The sequence below is a fragment of the Rhinolophus ferrumequinum genome, assembly GCF_004115265.2.
Source record: "Rhinolophus ferrumequinum isolate MPI-CBG mRhiFer1 chromosome 5 unlocalized genomic scaffold, mRhiFer1_v1.p scaffold_110_arrow_ctg1, whole genome shotgun sequence".
Classification (NCBI taxonomy): Eukaryota; Metazoa; Chordata; class Mammalia; order Chiroptera; family Rhinolophidae; genus Rhinolophus; species Rhinolophus ferrumequinum.
The window spans coordinates 11,985,361-12,004,611 of record NW_022680355.1 but is presented as its reverse complement, the minus strand read 5'-3'; the positions used below and the strand labels follow the sequence as shown (position 1 = coordinate 12,004,611).

Below are 19,251 nucleotides of genomic sequence, written 5' to 3'. Positions count from 1 at the left end.
TGTTATCTAGAACAATCTGATATAATAAGTAAACATTCAATAAATATGCATGGAATGAATGACCATAAAAATGAGGCTATTCATAATATTATAGGGCTGTTGTGTGGAGTATGAAAATATATGTAAAGTGCTTAGAATAAACAGTGTTTGGTATAATAAGTGTTTTCCACTATGAGGTATGACAATTAAGTTCACGAACTCACCCTAGGAAAAGTGCGGCATATCTCACTTTTTTTTTATATCACTATGATATTGCTGAATATCACTATGGTTACTTTTGAAGTACTCCCCTTGGGAGACTATGGACAGATGTCAGCGCCTTGTCCGCCCTTGTGGAACTCTTCAAAGCAATTTTGGAACTCTTTTTCTGGAATGGCCATCAGCGCTGTTGTCATATTACCGTGATGTCCTGAATGTCATCAAAATGTCTTCCTTTCAATATTGCCTTTATCTTCGGGTAAAGAAAGAAGTCATTGGGGGCCAGATCGGGTGAGTAGGGAGGGTGTTCCAATACAGTTATTTGTTTACTGGCTAAAAACTCCCTCACAGACAGTGCCATGTGAGCTGGTGCACTGTCGTGATGCAAGAGCCATGAATTGTTGGTGAAAAGTTGAGGTTGTCTAATTTTTTCACGCAGCCTTTTCAGGACTTCCAAATAGTAAACTTGGTTAACTGTCCAGTCGGTACAAATTCATAATGAATAATCCCTCTGATAGCAAAAAAGGTTAGCAACATCATTGCAACAAGTTGGCAAACCTTATTGTCAGACCCTGTATGCTGGGGAGCAAGACCTCAAATGCTCCCCAATTCCTATTGTTTTAAGCCACCTACAGTAGTTTTTGGTACCTTGCTATGGCAGTCCTACGAAACTAGTTCACATATAAAAGCAGCAGGTTGTTTCCCTGTCGATGACAGAGTCATACATTAAAAAAAAAAGCAACCATCAATATTCCTCATAAAAAGGAACAGACTATTGATACATACAGCAACTTGAATGGATCTCAAGGGAATTGTACTGAGTGAAAAAAGCTGACCTCTAAAGGCTGTAAGCTGTAAGATCACACTTACATAACATTCTTCAAATGACAAAATTATACAGATGGAGAAAAGATCAGTAGTTGCTAGGGATTGAGGACGGGGGAGAGAGGAAGGTGGCTGTGACTATAAAAGAGTAGCAGGAGGCATCCTGGAGCGGGAACTGTTACTCGTCTTGGCAGTGGTGGTCACAGACATCTATCTATATATGTGACAAAAGTGCATAGAACTAGGGGTGGCCAGATGGCTCAGTTGGTTAGAGCTTGAGCTCTTAACAGGGTTGCCGGTTCAATTCCCACACGGGCCAGTGAGCTGCTCCCTCCACAACTAGATTGAAGGACTACTTGGAGCTGATGGGCCCTGGAAAAACACACTGTTCCCCAATATTCCCCACTAAAAATTTAAAACAAAAAGTGCACAGAACTAAATGCACACAAATGAATGCATAGAAAACTGACAGAATTTGAATATGGTCTACGAAAATTTCCTGCTTGTGATATCCCACGTGCTACAGTTATTCAAAATGTTACCACTGGGGGAACAGATGTCCAGTATTGCCTAATTTCATTCCTAGAACTGGGAATTTCTGTTTGTGAAATCCAGACCTTTCTCATGGTACAAGTTCTCAATAATGTCAGGCTTAACTTGAGCTCCAAAGAAAACCAAAACCTCACCTGCTAAAGAGGAGGATGGTGAACTAGGAGAATTCGTCTAAATGAGTAAGCCGGGTCCTCCCTCCTCTTTTCCACGCCCTCCTCAAATACATGAAATGTCCTTGCAGAATAAAGATGCAGCTGGAATAAGACACAGTGGTGGTACAGCGAGCAGGGGCAGGCGTAAGCGGGTGGCCTGGAATGTGCTTCCTGGGCAGGTGACCCGACCAGACGCTCCGCGGCGACACTTCCGCTGTCACCCACCGGTCGGGTCGGGTCCTCACCGCGGTCGGACCGGTGGACGGCAGGACAACTCTCCCGCCAGTCTGTGGTCCAGGAATGCAGGGACACTTGCACAGGTGAATTCGGAGCGACAGGCAGAGACAAGCAAAGGGAAGTGACACGTGGAGAGGTCAGGTGTGCGCACCCACCGGCCGTGTTTACCGGAAAGACCGTGCTTCCCGATGGCTTTGCCCACTCCCTCTGCGTGGGGACACGAGACCGAATGGACTTTTGGGGCCACGAGAGGCGAAGGGAGAAGAGGGGGAGGGATCCATTTCTCCGCAGGTGACGGTCCGGGTCTCCGCGCTGCGCGGCGGGCGGCACTGCCGGGACCGGGGCGGTGGCACGGGGGTCACCGTGGCTGCCGGGGCTTTTTCTAGAGGAGTGGGTGGGAATGCTGAGTCACGGATCTGTCACTACTTCTCACCTCTCCCCAGCCCTCCGGGGGCTAAAGCAAAAGCGAAAGCGAATGCGACTCTCGGGACGGCCCGTCCCGGGAGCTGCACCCTCCACCTCCTCCCGGAGCGTCCGGCATCTGCACTCGCAGGCAGCCGGGCGCCCCAGCCTGCGCGAGCCCGAAAGGTGGCCGGCGAGGGCGCGGCGGAGGGTAAGGCCATGGCCTGCCTGCGGCTCCGCGGCTGCCGGATCAGCGACTTCTCGGGGCTGCTCTTGCTGCTGCTGCTCTGGCCGCCGGTGACGCCAGGTAGGGAGACGCGTGCGCCCTTGGGCGGCGGGAGGGGGCCGGGGCGCCGGAGGGGGGCCGCACTGAGCGCCCCACCTCCAGCGGCCGCCAGTCGGTCGGGGAGGGAAGCGGTGTGCGCCGGCCGGGGTAACGGGAGCTGGGCCGGCACGCACGGGACACGTGGAGGGAACGGTGGCCAGGGGCAGAGCGCTGGTCCTGCGTCCCCACCCACTCCGGCTTATCTGGTCACCCAAGGAAGGGAGCTGAGTGGCCAGGTTTTTAATACAATGTCTTCCGATTTCCGAGGCAAAGGGAAAAACCCGAGGGTTGCAATGGGGGATCGGAGTTGGAGTTGTACAGCAATTTCGAGACTTGCGTGGACGCGGTTCCCCGAGCCCCACGAGGAAAGCTGCGTGGATGGTGCACAGCGTGCAGTCCCCGCAGAGGACCCAGGAAAACAACCCTGTCAGTAACCTCAGACGAAAGCAAATAACACGGGTGGGTAGTGGTAGGACGGGGTAGGGACCGCGTCCCTGGGGAGAAAAAACGTGTCGGGCAGGTTGCACACCTGGGGGACCTGGAAACAACTCCCAGTTCTTAAGCAGCAGGAAACCGTGAGAGGACGCGGGTGGTGCGACAGCCTGGGGTACGCGCTTCTGGGCAAAGGGGAAGAAATAAAATTGTTGATGTCTTGATGTAGGTCTCATAGATGTCATCTCATTGGGAAGAATGGAATGAGTGACTGGTAGGAGAAAGGATAGATGGGTCTGGCTTTATACCTGTCGGCGGCGCTCCTTAATCTTTGCAGTCTGGGAACTCTTTGAGGGTCTGATGAAACCTACAAACCCTCTCCCCAGAAAAATGCACTTAAAAAACTTGTATATAATTTTGGGGTCAGGGACCCACTGACGGCCACCCATGGACTCCCCAGGAGAGTTAGTAAACCCAAGATATTTCTCCCTCCGATCTGCCCTGCCCCCCTCCCTCCCTCCTGAGTGTGTGTGTGAGTGTGTGTGTGTGTGTGTGTGTGTGTGTGTGTTTAAGACAAGACTCCCAATCATTGACATCTAGTCAGTCGGACCAGTCTGCCCAGTTGCTGCTGGCTGGCTTGGTGTGAATCCCATAGCTCTCTGGGATTCCCTTTAGTTTTATTTTCCTGAGACTATGTTTAGATTTTCCCCCACTCAGATCCAAGAATCTGAGTTATGTGGGTGACCGGTCAGTCCTCCCAGCTGACTAACCGGTGTCCTGTGTGACCGGAGATGTGGGAAATAGCCAGCAGACTGGGGCAACTGGATTGCACAATGTGAAAGTGAAATGCAGTCAGAACCCAGCCAAGATGAGCAGCCAGAGTGCCGAGATAACACTGCCCCATGTCTCTAAATCTCCTTGACCTCACAAAGTTATCACTGCCATCTAGGAACTCCTGATGTTTCTTAGTTTTTCCTTAACAGCTTTACTGAGGGATAACTGACAGATAAACTCGATACATTTAAATTGCACAATTTGATAAGTTTAGAAGTAATGTATACACTCATGAAACCATCACCACAATCAAGAGAAAACATAATCATCACTACCAAAAGTACCTTCATGTCCTACATACTTTTACCTCCCACTTGGCCCTGTCCCCCAGGCACCTACCATCTGCTTTCTGTCACTATTGATTTATTGCGTTTTCTAGAATTTTATATAAATGGAATCATATAGTATGTACTCTTTCTTCCGTGTTTCCCTGAAAATAAGACCTGGTCTTAGTTCCTTTCTTTTTATTACTGAGTAGTAGTCCACTGCCCCGATATCACACAGTTTGTTTACCCATTCACTTATTAATGGACATTTGGGTTGTTTTGGTTTTCAGCTATTGCATATAAAGCTGCTATGAACATTCACATGTAGGTTCTTGTGTGAACATAGGAGTTCATTTCTCTTGGGTAAATGGCTAGGAGTGGCTAGGACTGGATCATATGACACGTTTATGTCTAATTCTTTATGAAACTGCCAAACCATATTCCAAAGTAATTGTACTATTTTACATTCCCACCAATAGCGTGGGAGAGAGCGTTCCAATTCCTTGTCAGTACTTGGTATGTCCGCTTTTATTGAGACATAATTGCCATATGACATTGTAAAGTTTAAGGCGTACAACATGATTTGATAAATGTATATATATTGTGAAATGTTGACACAATGTAGTTAACACATTCATCACCTCACAGTTACCAATTTAGAGAGAGAGAGAGAGAGAGAGAGAGAGAGAGAGAGAGAGAGAGAGAGAGAATGGTCAGTCCTTTTATTTTATTAATTTTATTGGGGAATATTGGAGAACAGTGTTTTTCTCCAGGGCCCACCAGCTCCAAGTCATTGTCCTTCAATCTAGTTGTGGAGGGCACAGCTCACTGGCCCATGTGGGAATCGAACCAGCCACCCTGTTGTTCAGAGTTCACGCTCTAACCAACTGAGCCATCCGTCTGTCCCCTGGTCAGTCTTTTTAATTGTACCCATTCTAATAGGTGTATAGTGGCCTCTCATAGTTTTAATTTGCAATTTCCCAGTAACTGTGTTGAACATATTTTCATGTGCTTATTTGCCATATTTATATCTTCTTTGGTAAAGTGTCGGTTAAATCTTTGGTCCTTTTAAAACAGTTATATTGTGTTTTGAGAGTTCATTATATATTTTGGACACAAGTCCTTTATCAGATATATGAGTTACAGATATTTTCTCAAAGTCTGTGGCTTGTTCAATCTCTTAACAGTGTCTGATGAAGATCAGAAATTTTTAATTTCGATGAAATTCAACTTATTAATTTTTTCTGTTATGTAATATGTGTTCAGTGTCATATCTAAGAAGTCTTTGCCTAACCCAAGGTCACAAAGGTTTTTTTCTACAATTTTTATAGCTTTAGGTTTTAGATTTATGTCTGTGACTCATTTTGAGTTAATTTTTTTATATAACGTGAAGTATGAATTAAAGGTTTTATATTGGTTTGGTCTGGAGTTTTTTTGCATACAGATATCCAATTGTTCCAGCATCATTTGTTGGAAAAATTATCTCTGCTGAAGTGCCCTTACACTTTTTTTTTTAACATCAGTGTCCCTTCATGTGTAGACAAAATATCAATATACAAAAATCAATTATATTTCTATACATTAGCAATGAGCAATTGGAAATTGAAATTTCACAAAAATATCATTTGCTATAGCATCAAAAAGTATGAAATATTAGGGATAAATCTGATAAAAGACTAGAAAAAATTACCCGTACACTGAAAACCACAAACCATTGCTGAGAAACTTAAAGATCTAAACAAATGGAGAGATATACCATGTTGATGGATTGGAAAAATTGGTATCTATAAGGTGTCAGTTTTCCCAAAATCAAAATTCCAGCAGGCTTTATTGTAGAAATTGACAAACTGATTCCAAAATTCACATGGAAATGCAAAAGACCTAGTATACCCAAAACAACTTTGAAAAAGAACTGAATTAGAGGAATAACACTTTTGATTTTGAGGTTTACTATAAAGTTACGGTAATCCAGACAATGTGGTATTGGTGTACAGATGGACAAAGAGCTAACAGAACAGAGGGCACCTGATGTTTTTAAGTGAGCTTAGAAGAGAAGTGGATCCAAATTATTAAATTTGCTACTTGGTAGTATAATCCTGATCAGAAAGTATAGAGAGCAGCCCATTCTTTATCACTAGCTGAGAAAATAATATAGTCTCAGATCTGTCCCTGCTAGTTTACAGTGCTACAAGATATAACAAGTTGTCATCAGTCTATTCTTATTCAAAAGGCCAGATTTGGAGGGATTCCCTACTACTCCATCATCAGGAGTAGTAGGTCATTCACTTCTTAAAGGTCCTCACAACCTGAAAAGACGATGGTTTGTTTGAAGATGAATATCCCTGTTCCCCAGTTCTGTTTTGGTTGTACAGAGTGTTAGTACACTTGGGGTGGTTTTACAACTTATGTCTTTAAACATTTTTAAACCATTTTTTAGAACTTTGGGGAGTTTTGCCCAAACCTTATATTTTTTATTTCAAATCAGTTTTACCTACTTCTTATTGCTCTGTGCTACCAATGATAGGGAGGAAAGTGATAAAAACTTCAATGTACAAAAAATATAGGATTTGTTGAACTCAACCTAAATGTTAAACAGTGGAAGATTGCATAAATAAAATGGAGTTGCTTTCAAATCGTGTACATATGATTCAGTTTTTACTAGAAGGTCCAGAAGTAGTAGTCATTGAGCAGAGAGATATTATGGACTGTGTATGTCTGTGTAGCTGTCTGCCTTTTCTTACTTTTCTATCATATTTTGAGTTGTTGTGCTTGGCCAGTTAGCTCAGTTGGTTACAACATAGTGCTAATATTTTCAATTGCTTTTGTCATAAGAACAATAAAATAAAACTACAAAATAACACAATAAAGATATAGAATTTTGGAGTTTTTATAATTCATTTTAAATTATAGCTAACCTTCATGAAAACATATAGCATTGTTTTCATGACTTTATAAATTTTGCAAATTGCTCAAAATAAGGTTCTATAAAGTCACTGCATATAATATTTGTGCATGCTATACGTACATTTTATAATCATTTACAATTTGTTTAAACAATTCCTTATTTGCTGGAGCTTCAATTACCTCTAAATGGTTGGATATTTAGGTTGTTTCAAAATGTTTTATGTTCTAAACAGCACAGAGTAGGAATAATTGGATAAAAACTAGCTATATAGAGCAAGAAAGGCAAGGGGAAACACCTGAAATTCTTAAAAATGGATGAAATGTTTCTGGGAATATTCTTTTTCAATCAAATCATCACTCCAACTAACTTTGCTTTGGGCTAAATCACTTTTGCCAAATTGATTTTACCAAATAGTATATAATGATGTGACTAAATGTATGAAATCCCCAAGTATATGCTCTTGGAATCCTATCAGTGTGACTCATTACACATGGTTGATGTTATCTGAATTTTTTCTGTTTGGAAGAACTTGATTTCTTTTGCACAGTGGGGAGCCATTGTGGGCAAAGTTTCTGGGCAAAGGGGACATCACTGGAGCTGAATGATGGATAGGTTACTCTTGTAAAGAGTGTGAAGAATAAACCATAGTTAAGAGGGTCTGGAGACAGGAAGCTAAGTTTGGAGCCTTTTGCAATAGTTCCAGTAAATGATGATGAAATGGTGATTGACACTGCTCAAGCAAGGCAGTGTCAATAAGGAAGAAAGGAGGAGGCAGATTTCCTCCTGAGTCCTATGTATATAAAGCGTATTTCATTCTTTCCTTTTGTTTGCTCTTCAACCGATAGCCCCGTTCAACTCTTCCAACCCTTCAAAAATCATTATTTAAGGACTTGAATTGTAATGCATTTGCCTGTCATACAGAAGGTGGGTTACAAAGCTCAGTGAGTGAGCCGGAGACAGAAAGAACAGAACTGATGAGGTGAGGGCAATGACCTGAGGATAGTCCGTACTTACAGTGAATGCCAGAAGGAAGTGTGCTGGCTTGGCTGGCATTTCAGCTAGAAAAATAACGAAAGAAAATAGATAACTGTGAACACACAGGCCTTTATGCTTTTGCTATGTCAGCTTCACGGTACGCTTTTAGAGGGCCGAAATCATATCATATACTTCTTTGTATCCTACCACAATTAGCATGCTGTAGGCATTTAAATGGTAGAATAAGAGAAAGAAAATATTGGAATGGGGTCTGACTCTCCGTAAAGAATGGTAGGGATGTGCTTACCTGATAATTTTTGAATTCTGGATAGGACACTAGGCCAGAGCTACTTACTCATACTCGACTATGTAAACCTACTTGATAAAGAAGTCTGATTCACAAGTTCTGGGAAGTACAAAGAGGTGTGGCCCTATGCACTATTGTAGTGACTTCATTAAAATGATTGTTAGAACTTGTTGTGTGTGTTTTTTTGGCTACCTTAAGTTTACTTCTATTTTCATTACTTTGTCAGTCTACTTTATATATTGATAAGCCACTAACTAACTTCATAAAACACCTATCACATGCTAGGCTTAGTATTGTGAGAGTACCAGAGGACTGTGAAATATAGTGACCACTTTCAAGGAGCTTACAATGTTGTAAACAAGGAGAGACTTACTTACGCTGAATATCTGGGGAACAATGTTGTGAGAGAATTATAACTGAAGTATCGAAAGATGTGATTAAGGCCTCTGGAAATGATAGGTTATTGATACAAATCAAATGCATTATCTATAATGTACTTATGAGAGAGTCTAGCTTTGTAAAGTAACTGGCTGATTGGATTGGATGCAGTATACTGATATCCTTCTGCATTCATATATTGACTATTCATGTGTTCATCTTTCTTTGAGGACTGTTCACAATGGAAAGACCACTAGTTTTTCAGTAAAATGACAGTAGATACTCTCAAAAACCTTACTGCTACAAAACACCCAGGAATGATGAATAAACAGAGCAAACATCTATTAAAATCCCTAGCCGATAAATACGTGATTGGGCTGGCCTGGTGGCTCAGGTGGTTAGAGCTCCATGCTCCTAACTCCGAAGGCTGCCGGTTTGATTCCCGCATGGGCCAGGAGGCTCTCAACCACAAGGATGCCAGTTCAATTCCTCAAGTCCCGCATGGGATGGTGGGCTGCGCCCCCTGCAACTAAGATTGAAAACGGCAACTGGCCTTGGAGTTGAGCTGTGCCCACCACAACTAGACTGAAGGACAACGACTTGGAGCTGATGGGCCCTGGAGAAACACTCTGTTCCCCAACATTCCCCAATAAGAAATTTTAAAAATAAAATAAAATTATTTAAAATATAAAATAAAATAAACCCTAAAGCAACGACTGAAATAATACAACAAAGAGTTGTAGTTAGTGAGCCAACAAGGGAGATGAAATGGAATTATGAAATATACTCAAATAATCTATGACATGATCATCTCCATAGAAAATCCTCTGGAATGTACCAAAATACTATTAGAATAACTGAGGTTCACAAGGTTGCAGAATACACAATTAATTTACAAAAACACCCCTTTCCCCCCGCCAAATTAAGTACCTCGTTAAAAAAATCAATAAAAACATGTTAGTTCCTTATGTAGAAAATTATAAAACTTTTTGAAAGAAACATAAATAAGAAAAGAGATATACACTGTTTTCAGATAAGAAGACTCAATATCTTAAAGACGTCAATTCTCCCAAATCTATCCTTATGCTGTTAAATATCAGGACTTACTACGTAAATTATGGTGTAGAAATAGAAAAATAAATCAGTGAAATAAAATGGCCTAAAAAGAGATAAAACATGGAAATTAAATTTGTGATAGAGCCGAAAAAGATGGACTATTTATAGTAAATCTTAATAATTGGCTATGCTTGTTTTTAAAAATGAAATTGAATCCTTACTTCACACCATACACAAAAATCAACTGCAGACTTACATTTGAAAGGCAAAAATATAAAATTCTTAGAAGAAATGTAGAAGAATGTCTTTAGAACCTTAAATTAAGAAGGAGTTCTTCAGTAAGACTCCTAACCTCTAATCTTAAGTGGAAAACACTGATAAATTTCATTACATTAAAATTTAAAACTTCTGTTCATCCAAATGCACCAAAAAGAAAATAAAGACAAGCCACAACCTGGGACAAGATATTTGTAACTTATCTAAATAAAAGGAATTTGTATCAAGAATACACACACCAAAAAAACATGTACTAATCAAAAGCAAAGGACAGCTCTCTTTTTGCTGCATCTACTGCGAGGATGAAGACCATTCTCAGCAATCAGACCGCGGACACTGCAGAAAACATGGACATCACTCTGCAGGGACCACAGTTATTGTGAAAGGCCCCAGAGGTACCCTGTGGGGGGACTTCAGTCACATCAATGCAGAACTCAGTCTCCATGGAAAGAAAAAGAAGAGGCTCCGGGGTGACAAATGATGGGAGAATAGAAAGGAACTGGCTACTATTCGCACAATCTGTGGTCACGTACAGAACACGATCAAGGGTGTTACCCTGGGCGTACATTATGAGATGAGGTCTGTGTGTGCTCACTTCCCCATCAACATCGTCATTCAGGAGAACGGTTCTCTTGTTGAAATGCGAAGTTTCTTGGGAGAAAAATACATCTGCAGGGTTCGGATGAGGTCAGGTATTGCTTGTTCAGTATCTCAAGCCCAGAAAGATGAGTTAATTCTTGAAGGAAATAATAATTGGACTTGTATCAAATTCAGCTGCTTTGATTCAACAAGCCACAACAGTTAAAAACAAGAACATCAGAAAAATTTTGAATGGTATTTGTTTCCGAAAAAGGAACAGTTCAGCAGGCTGATGAATAAGATTTAAGTTGTCCAGCTACAGAAACACCAAGATGTCGAGTGAGTCCTCAGACTTATTTATGATATTTTAAAGGTGCAATAAAAGTCATGTATTGATTTGGGGCGGGGAAAGCAAAGGACAACCACTCGTAATAGTGGCAAAACTCACTAAATTTCACTAAGAAAAATAAGTGGTTCATAAACACGTGAAAAGCTGCTTACCCACATTAATAACAGGGAAAGTAAATTAAGTACCAAGAGATACTGTGGAGACAGAGCCAGGAGTGCAGTTTCCGGGCTCTCGGCCTCACGTGGAAAGGTGCTGGCTCAGGTAGTAAATGGCCATCAACTGTGATTGGATGGCCATCAGCTGTGGCTAGTTGGTTGTCAGCTGTAACCAGTGAGCCATTGGCCACTAATATAACTGCCGTGGCTATGCTAGCAGGAAAATGGGGGCTAGCAAGAAGATGGTGGCTGAGCTAGCAAGCATGGATTGCAGTTAGCAAGGGGTCGGTTGGCAGGCAGAAAAGCAGACAGCAGGTCGCACGTTGTGTGAATCCAGCCTCCAGTGAGACTGTAGTGGTATGACTCCCCTACCTATGGCTCCGTGGGTGTTCCTTTTTGGCCTCACCATATCCTGCGTTCTTATGTGGGGAGCAGGAGCAGAGACCCCGCAGTCCGCCCCGTTTGACACACGGCGCAGGGAGGAGGGTCCCCCGCGTGACACCCTGCATGACAAATGGCGCAGGCCACCCCGCATGACAGGTTGGTTGGCAGAGAAACAGACAGCAGGCTGCGGATCATGTGGCTCCTGCTTTCTGTGCCTCCAACCCAGCCACCAGCGAGACTATAGTGGTATGACTCCCCTACCTATGACTCCGTGAGTGTTCCTTTTTGGCCTCACCATATCCTGCGTTCTTATGTGGGAGCTGAGACCCCACCGGACGCCCTGCGTGACAGATACCATGTCATATTCACCAGTTTTACAAAACTTAATCAGACAAGTGTTAGGAAGGTTTGGAACAAGAACTCACCTACTGCTGGTGGAAGTGTAACTCAGTACAGTCTCTTTGAAAAAGAATTTGTTATTATCTAGTTAAATTGATAATGTGCATATACTATATCCCAGCAATGCCACTGATAAGGAAATACCGTAAAGAAACTCTTTCCCATGTACATCAAGAGACATATACAAGAATATTCACTGCATTATTATTTGTAAGAGCAAACACATTGGAAATGATCCAAATATCTCTAGCAAGAGTAAAATGGATAAATTGTGGCATACCGTACACTAGAATAATTTAATAACAAAAGTGGATGAACTACAGCAATATGCATCAACATAAGTGAAAAACATAATTTTGTGTGAGAGAAGCACAGTAAAGAATATGTGCACTATGATTTCACTTACAAAAATTCAAAAACATAAAAACTAGGCAGTACATTTGGGAACACTTATGTTGTAAAGCCATAAATAAAAACAAAGGAATGCGGATGACAAACAGCAGTATAGTGTTCCTCTCTTGGGGAGGTAAAGTTGGGAGGTGGAGCTGAGGAGGGCATCCAAGTGGCCTCTAAGTTACTGGTAATATTCTAATTCTTAAGCTGATTGGTACGTACATGAGTCTTCATTTAATGATTAATCCTTAAATTCCACCTAAACATTTTATATACTTATGTATGTATGATTTTCACAAGAAAAATCATTTTAAGAATGTACAGAAGATGAAGAGAGAGGAGGGTCCTCTGAGGCAGCTATCCTGATTCAAATATAAATTCTGACTGATTATTGATCAACAATAGACAGATATGCATATAATCAACTACAAATAAGTAACATTCAAATACGTATTCAAAAATTAATAGAGAAGCTAAACATCCAATTATAGCCAAATAGAGAAATTAGTGAACTAGAAGATAGTTCTGAAGAAATTACCCAGGGTATAGCACAGACAACCAGATTGTGAGCAGATGACTTTGAAAAATACGAAGGATAGAGCTAAAGACTGAATAGAGCTACATCTTCATGGGATGGTATCTGGAGGTGGGTTCTTTGGGAGGTAATTCAGTGTAGATGAGGTCACCAATCAGGGATCTGTGCTGTGATCACTGACTGTTACTTCTGATCACAGAGGTGCTGCCAAAGAGGTGGACAGCCATTGTTTTTACACCTCTCTCTATAATTGCAAGCCCCTTCCAGACCAGCTGAAATGGCTTCCAGGGAATTCAAAAGGCCGACACCCTTTTTTCCCCCTCTTCATTTTTCTCTTTTTCCTCTTTTGGGAGCCAGACCTTAACAACTAGGACATTCAAAAACAAACAAATATACAGGAAAAATTAGAAAGTGACTGTGCAATCCCAGGAAAAAGTTCAGAAAAGACCTGAGAAGACAAGTTTATACCTCTGGCTGACCCTTAGCACAGAGAGAGCCTACAAGAATTTTTTTTTAAATTACAAAAAAACCTAGTAAAACCTAGGGTAGGTGGCTGTCATGCGGGAGACCCTGCTCGCTGCGCCATTTGTTGTGCAAGGCGGCCTGCAGGGTCTCTAGTCCCGCTCCCCACATAAGAACACAGGATATGGGTAGCCCAAAACGGAACACCCACGAACCATAGGTAGGGGAGTCACACCACTATAGTCTCACTGGTGGCACTATAGTCTCACTGGAGGCTGGAGTCACACAATCCACAACCTGCGTCCGCTTCTCTGCCTGCCAACCAACCGACTGACTGATTCACTGATTCTCCAACCAGCGCAGCCCCGGCAGTTATATCAGTGGCTAATTGGCTAACTGGTTATAGCTGATGGCCAATTAGCCACAGCTGACGGTCATCTACTACCCAAGCCAGCACCTTTCCACGTGAGGCCGAGAGCCTGGAAACTGCTCTCTGGGACTCTGTCCCCTCAGTGGCAAACCTGATTTCCAGAGTTACCACATTATTAGATTCAAATATCTAGTTTTCAACAACAAAAAAATCACAAGTTATAGAAAGAAACAGGAAAGTTTGATCCATTCAAAAGGAAAAATCAATAGAAATTATCCTTTTAAAAAAAGACCTGATAGCAGATATACTAGACAAAGACTTTACAACAACTGTCTTAAAGAAATAAAGATGTGGCAAAAGTCAAGGCAGCAACCTAACTTTATACCTCAAGGAACTAGAAAAACAACACACTAGACCCAAAGCTAGCAGAATAAAGAAAATAATAAACATTAGAACATAAATAAACAAAATAAAGAATAGAAAAACAATAGAAAAAAATCAATGAAACTAAAAGTTGGTTCTTTGAAAAGATCAACAAATTGACTAACATTTAGCTAGATGGACTAAGAAAGAAGAGAGAAGACTCAAATTACTAAAATCAGAAATGAAAGTGGGGGCATTACTACCAATTCTACAGAAAGAAAAAGCACTATAAGAGTACTGTGAGCAATTGTATGCCAACAAATTGGATAATCTAGACGAAATGGACAGTCTTAGAAACACAAAACCTACCACTACTAAATCATGAAGAAATAGAACATATGAATAGACCTATAATTAGTAAGGAGATTGATCAGTAATCAAAATCTCCTGACAAAGAAAAGCCCTGGACCTAATGGCTTCACTTATGAATTCTACTAAACACTTAAAAAAGACCCAATACCAATCCTTCTCTAACTTTCCCCAAAAATTGAAGAGGAGGGAACACTTCCTAACTCATCCTATGAAGCCAACATTACCCTGATACCAAAGCCAGACAAAGAAACTGCTATATAAGAAAACCACAAAACAATATCCCTTATGAACATCTCTGCATAAATACTTAACAAAATACTAGCAAACTGAATTCAGAAGCACGTTAAAAGGATTATATACAATGAGCAAGTGGGATTTTTTTCCTGGAATGCAGGATGGTTCAACAACTGATCAATGTATTATAATACATCATACTAACAGAATAAAGGGGGAAAAACCCTCAGGATTATCTCAATTGATGCAGAAAAAGCATCTGACAAAATTCAACTCCCATTCATAATAAAAACACTAAAAATACTAGGAATAGATGGCAACTACCTCAACATAATAAAAGCCATCTATGAAAACCCACAGTGAACCTCATACTCAGTGATAAGAGACTGAACGCTTTTCCTCTAAGATCAAGAACAAGGCAAGGATGCCTGCTTGCACCACTTCTATTCAACATTGTAGTGGAAGTTCTAGTCAGAACAATTAGGCAAGGAAGAGAAATAAGAAGTATACAAATTGGAAAGGAAGAAATGAAATGATCTCTGTTTGCAGATGATATGATCTTACATGTAGAAAACGCTAAACATTCCACAAAAAAACTGATAGAACTAATAAATGAATTCAGCAAAGTAGCAGAGTGCAAAGTCATCACAGAAAAATGAATTGCGTTTCTATACACTAATGAACAACCCAAAAAGGAAATTACCAAAACAATTCCATTTTCAATAGCATCAAAAAGAATAAAATACTTAGGAATAAACTTAACCAAGGAAGTGAAAGACTTGTACAATGAAAAGTACAAAACGCTGCTGAAAGATATTAAAAAAAGACATAAGTAAATGGAAACATATTCCATGTTCATAGATTGGAAGACTTAATACTGATAAAATGTTGATACTACCCAAAACAATCTATAGATTCTATGCACTCCCTATCAAAATCCCAATAATATCTTTCTACAGAAATAGAAAAACCCATCCTAAAATTCATATGGAATCTCAAACAGCCAAAACAATATTGAAAAAGAAAAAGAAAACTGGAAGACTCACACTTCCTGATTTCAAAACTTACTATAAAGCTACAGTAATCAAAACTGTGCAGTATTGGCATAAAGACAGACATAGAGAATAGAACAGAGCCAATGGAATAGAATCACAGATAGCACAGATAGCACAGACCACATATATGGCCAAATTATTTTTGACAAGGGTGCCAAGACCATTCAATTGGGAAAGGACAGTCTTTTCAACCAGTGGTGCTGGGAAAACTGAACATCCACCTGCAAAAGAATGAAGTTGGAACCTTACCTTACACCATGTACAAAAATTGACTCAAAATAAATCAAAGACCTAAAACAATAAAACTTAGAAGAAAGCATAGTTCTTTTGTTAGTGTTTTGTTTTATATTCCACATACGAGTGAAATCATATGATTTTTGTCCTTTTCCATCTGATTTATTTCACTTAGCATAATACCCTCAAGATCTATCCATGTTGTTGCAAATGGCATTATTTCATTCTTTTATGGATGAATAGTATTCCATTTTGTGTGTGTGTACCACATCTTCTTTATAACAAAACAAAAAAACAAACTCATACATACAGACAACAGAATGGTGGTTACCAGAAGGAAAAAGGGGTCAGGGAGAGGACAAATTGGGTAAATGAGGTCAAATATATGGTAATGGAAGGAAAGTAGACTTTTGCTGGTGAGCACATAATAGAATATACAGGTAACAAATTATAATGTTGTACACCTGAAATTTATATAATGTTATGAACCGATTAATGAAAAAATTAAATGATATTATATACATGTAAAAAAGGAAGAAAACATAGGACAAAGTGTTCATGACACTGGGTTTGGCAATGATTTCTTGGATATGACACCAAAGGCACAGGTAACAAAATAAAAAATAGACATATTGGATTTTGTGAAAATGTTGTACATCAAAAGACCCTATCAACAGAGTAAAAATCAACCTACAGAATGGGAGGAAAGTATATGCAAATCATATACCTGATAAGGGATTAAAATCCTGAATATATAGAGAACTCCTAACACTCAACAGCAATAAAACAAACAACTTGATTCAAAAATGGGCAAAGAACTTGTATAGACATTTCTCCAAAGAAGATATAAAAATGGCCAATAGCACATGAAATGATTCTCAACATCATTAATCATTATGGAAACGCAAATCAAAACTTCAGTGATATACACCTCGTACCCATTAGGATGACTCCTATAAAAATAAATGTTGGCAAGGATGTAGAGAATTGGAACCCTTGTACACTGCTGGTGGGAATGTAAAATGATACAGCTGCTGTGGAAAACAGTGTGGAGGTTCCTCAAAAAATAAAAAAATAGAATTACCATATGATCCAGCAATTCCACTTCTGGGTATATACCGACAAGATTTGAAAGCAGCAATTTCCAAGAGCTATTTGCACACGTATATTTGTTCATAGCAGCATTATTCACAATAGCTACAACATGGAACCAACCAAACTACTCATCAACAGGTGAATGGATAATCAAAATGTGGTCTATATATACAATGGAATATTATTCAGCCTTAACAATGGACGCAATTTTACAATATGCTACAATAGGGACAATGCTAAGTGGAAATAAGGTTTGAGCAAGGTGTCTTTGCAATACTGTGTGTGTGGTGTTTCGGTTGAAGTAAGGATTCTTAGACCCTTTCTCCCTTCTGAGGCTTTAGCATAACTCATGGGGGGAGCCATCAGTCCTACAAAGGCTGAGAGCTCAACTCTGCGATCTCACAAGTTCCTCCAGGCCCAACACAATGCTGCTATCAGCTCCAAAGAGCAGACTTGGCATATGGAAGAAACGGGCCAGATGAGGGAAAACCAGTTAAATACATTCCTACCAACTAAATCCAGTCTTTGCCTAGCCTGTTCCCCTGGGGACCTCATGTCTCCCATGTTCCCTGGAATCATTAATCTGTGGCTGGATGGCAGTCACCAATCTGTGGCAGTCGCCGATGACATACTATTACCCCAGAGGTCTAAAGGTCCAAGGTTCCCTCAGAAGGAAGGAATGTTTTATCACAGAGCAGAGTCTAGTATTTTTATGGGACTCTCTATTCTGCCTACGGGCGAATAGAGAGTCCCATAAATAGAGTTTCCAGAGTTGAGTTTAATGGTCATTTCTCCCACTCTACCCCAACCCTCTATCTCTTAGTATTTTCCCAGCTGTGTCAAAGTATAGCAAAGCACCACAGACGCAGATTTAAGATTTTGATAGCACAATGCTAAACCCATGGTACTGCCAAGCTAAACACACACAGAAAGGGGGGGTCGAGAGAGAGAGAGAGAGAGAGAGACAGAGAGAGACAGAGAGACAGAGACACACAGAGAGAGAGAGAGAGAGAGACAGAGAGAGAGACAGAGAGAGAGAGAGAGAGAGAGAGAGAGAGAGAGATTTGAGATGGAGAAGGGGGCATTAGATTCAATTAAAAAGTATTAGAAAAGAAATTGAGAAGAGCACCTCCAGAGGAAGCTATAAAAGAAATCCTCACTGACGGAATCAATGCCATGACCTGAGAAAGGTAAGAACAAGCGGTTACCCTGAGTCCTACTGACTCAGGAATTCTGGGAGGAGGATGAAGCACCGTGTGTAGGGGCAGAGTTCACGGAGCGGGGGCTCTGATGGCGCAATGGTGAGTGTCACAGCAAACCACAGCTACAATCAAACACCAGGTGGAGAAAGAGTGGAAACACCACTATTGGGCCCTGGAAATGAAAGAAGACGCTCTAAAAGGTATCAAGAGTGGACAAGGAAAGAGGAAAAGTCAGCACTGTGAAAACCACAGTTAAGGAAATTAAAGACTATTTTCCTGACCCAAAGATAATCTTGGCCTGAGTTCACAAGGGTTCTTAGAATTTCCTTCAATAGAAATTCTCAAAAAAAAAAAAGGGCCCCAAGTGCCACTCATCAAGTGGTTTTTATTTGGATACTAACTTTGCTTATTTTTTAACTTACTCTGACATAACTTCAAACTTACAGTAACGTTGCAATAGTACAAACACCTTCCCAATATGCCTTTACCTAGATTCACCAAGTGTTTACATTTTGCCCCATTTGCTTTATCATTCCTTCCCTCTACCTGTATATATTTATTAAACATATGCATTTTCTTCTAAAGCATTTAAAAGTAATTTGGAGACAGGATGCCTCTTTATGCCTAAATACCTCAGTATTTATCTCCTAAAAACAACATTCTCTTACATACCTTCCGAAAAAAACACAACTCTAATATAATCACAGAACAATTGTCAAAATCAGGAAATTCAATCTTGACACAATCTTATCTAACTCTCAGTCCATATTCAAGTTTTGTCAATCGTCCCAATAATGTCCTTTTTAGCTATTTCCTCCCTAATTATGGATCTAAATCCAGGACCACATGTTGCATATTATGTTATTTAAGACCTGGTCTTATTTTACTATTTTACCCGGTCTTTATTTTACTTATTTTACTATAGTAAAATAAGACTGGGTCTTATATTA

The 19,251-nt window shown here is 40.4% G+C and overlaps 1 protein-coding gene across 2 annotated transcripts in view; it reads left to right on the top strand.

Moving 5' to 3' along the window:
* Positions 1-1,832: 1,832 nt before the first annotated feature.
* IL15RA (interleukin 15 receptor subunit alpha) overlaps positions 1,833-19,251 on the top strand; it is a 38,172-nt gene continuing 20,753 nt past the window's right edge. For both annotated transcript variants that reach the window (XM_033100760.1, XM_033100759.1), the window contains exon 1: positions 1,833-2,673. In XM_033100760.1, the coding sequence (XP_032956651.1) occupies positions 2,586-2,673 (88 nt within the window). In that variant the 5' untranslated portion in view covers positions 1,833-2,585. The remainder of the gene's footprint in view (positions 2,674-19,251) is intronic.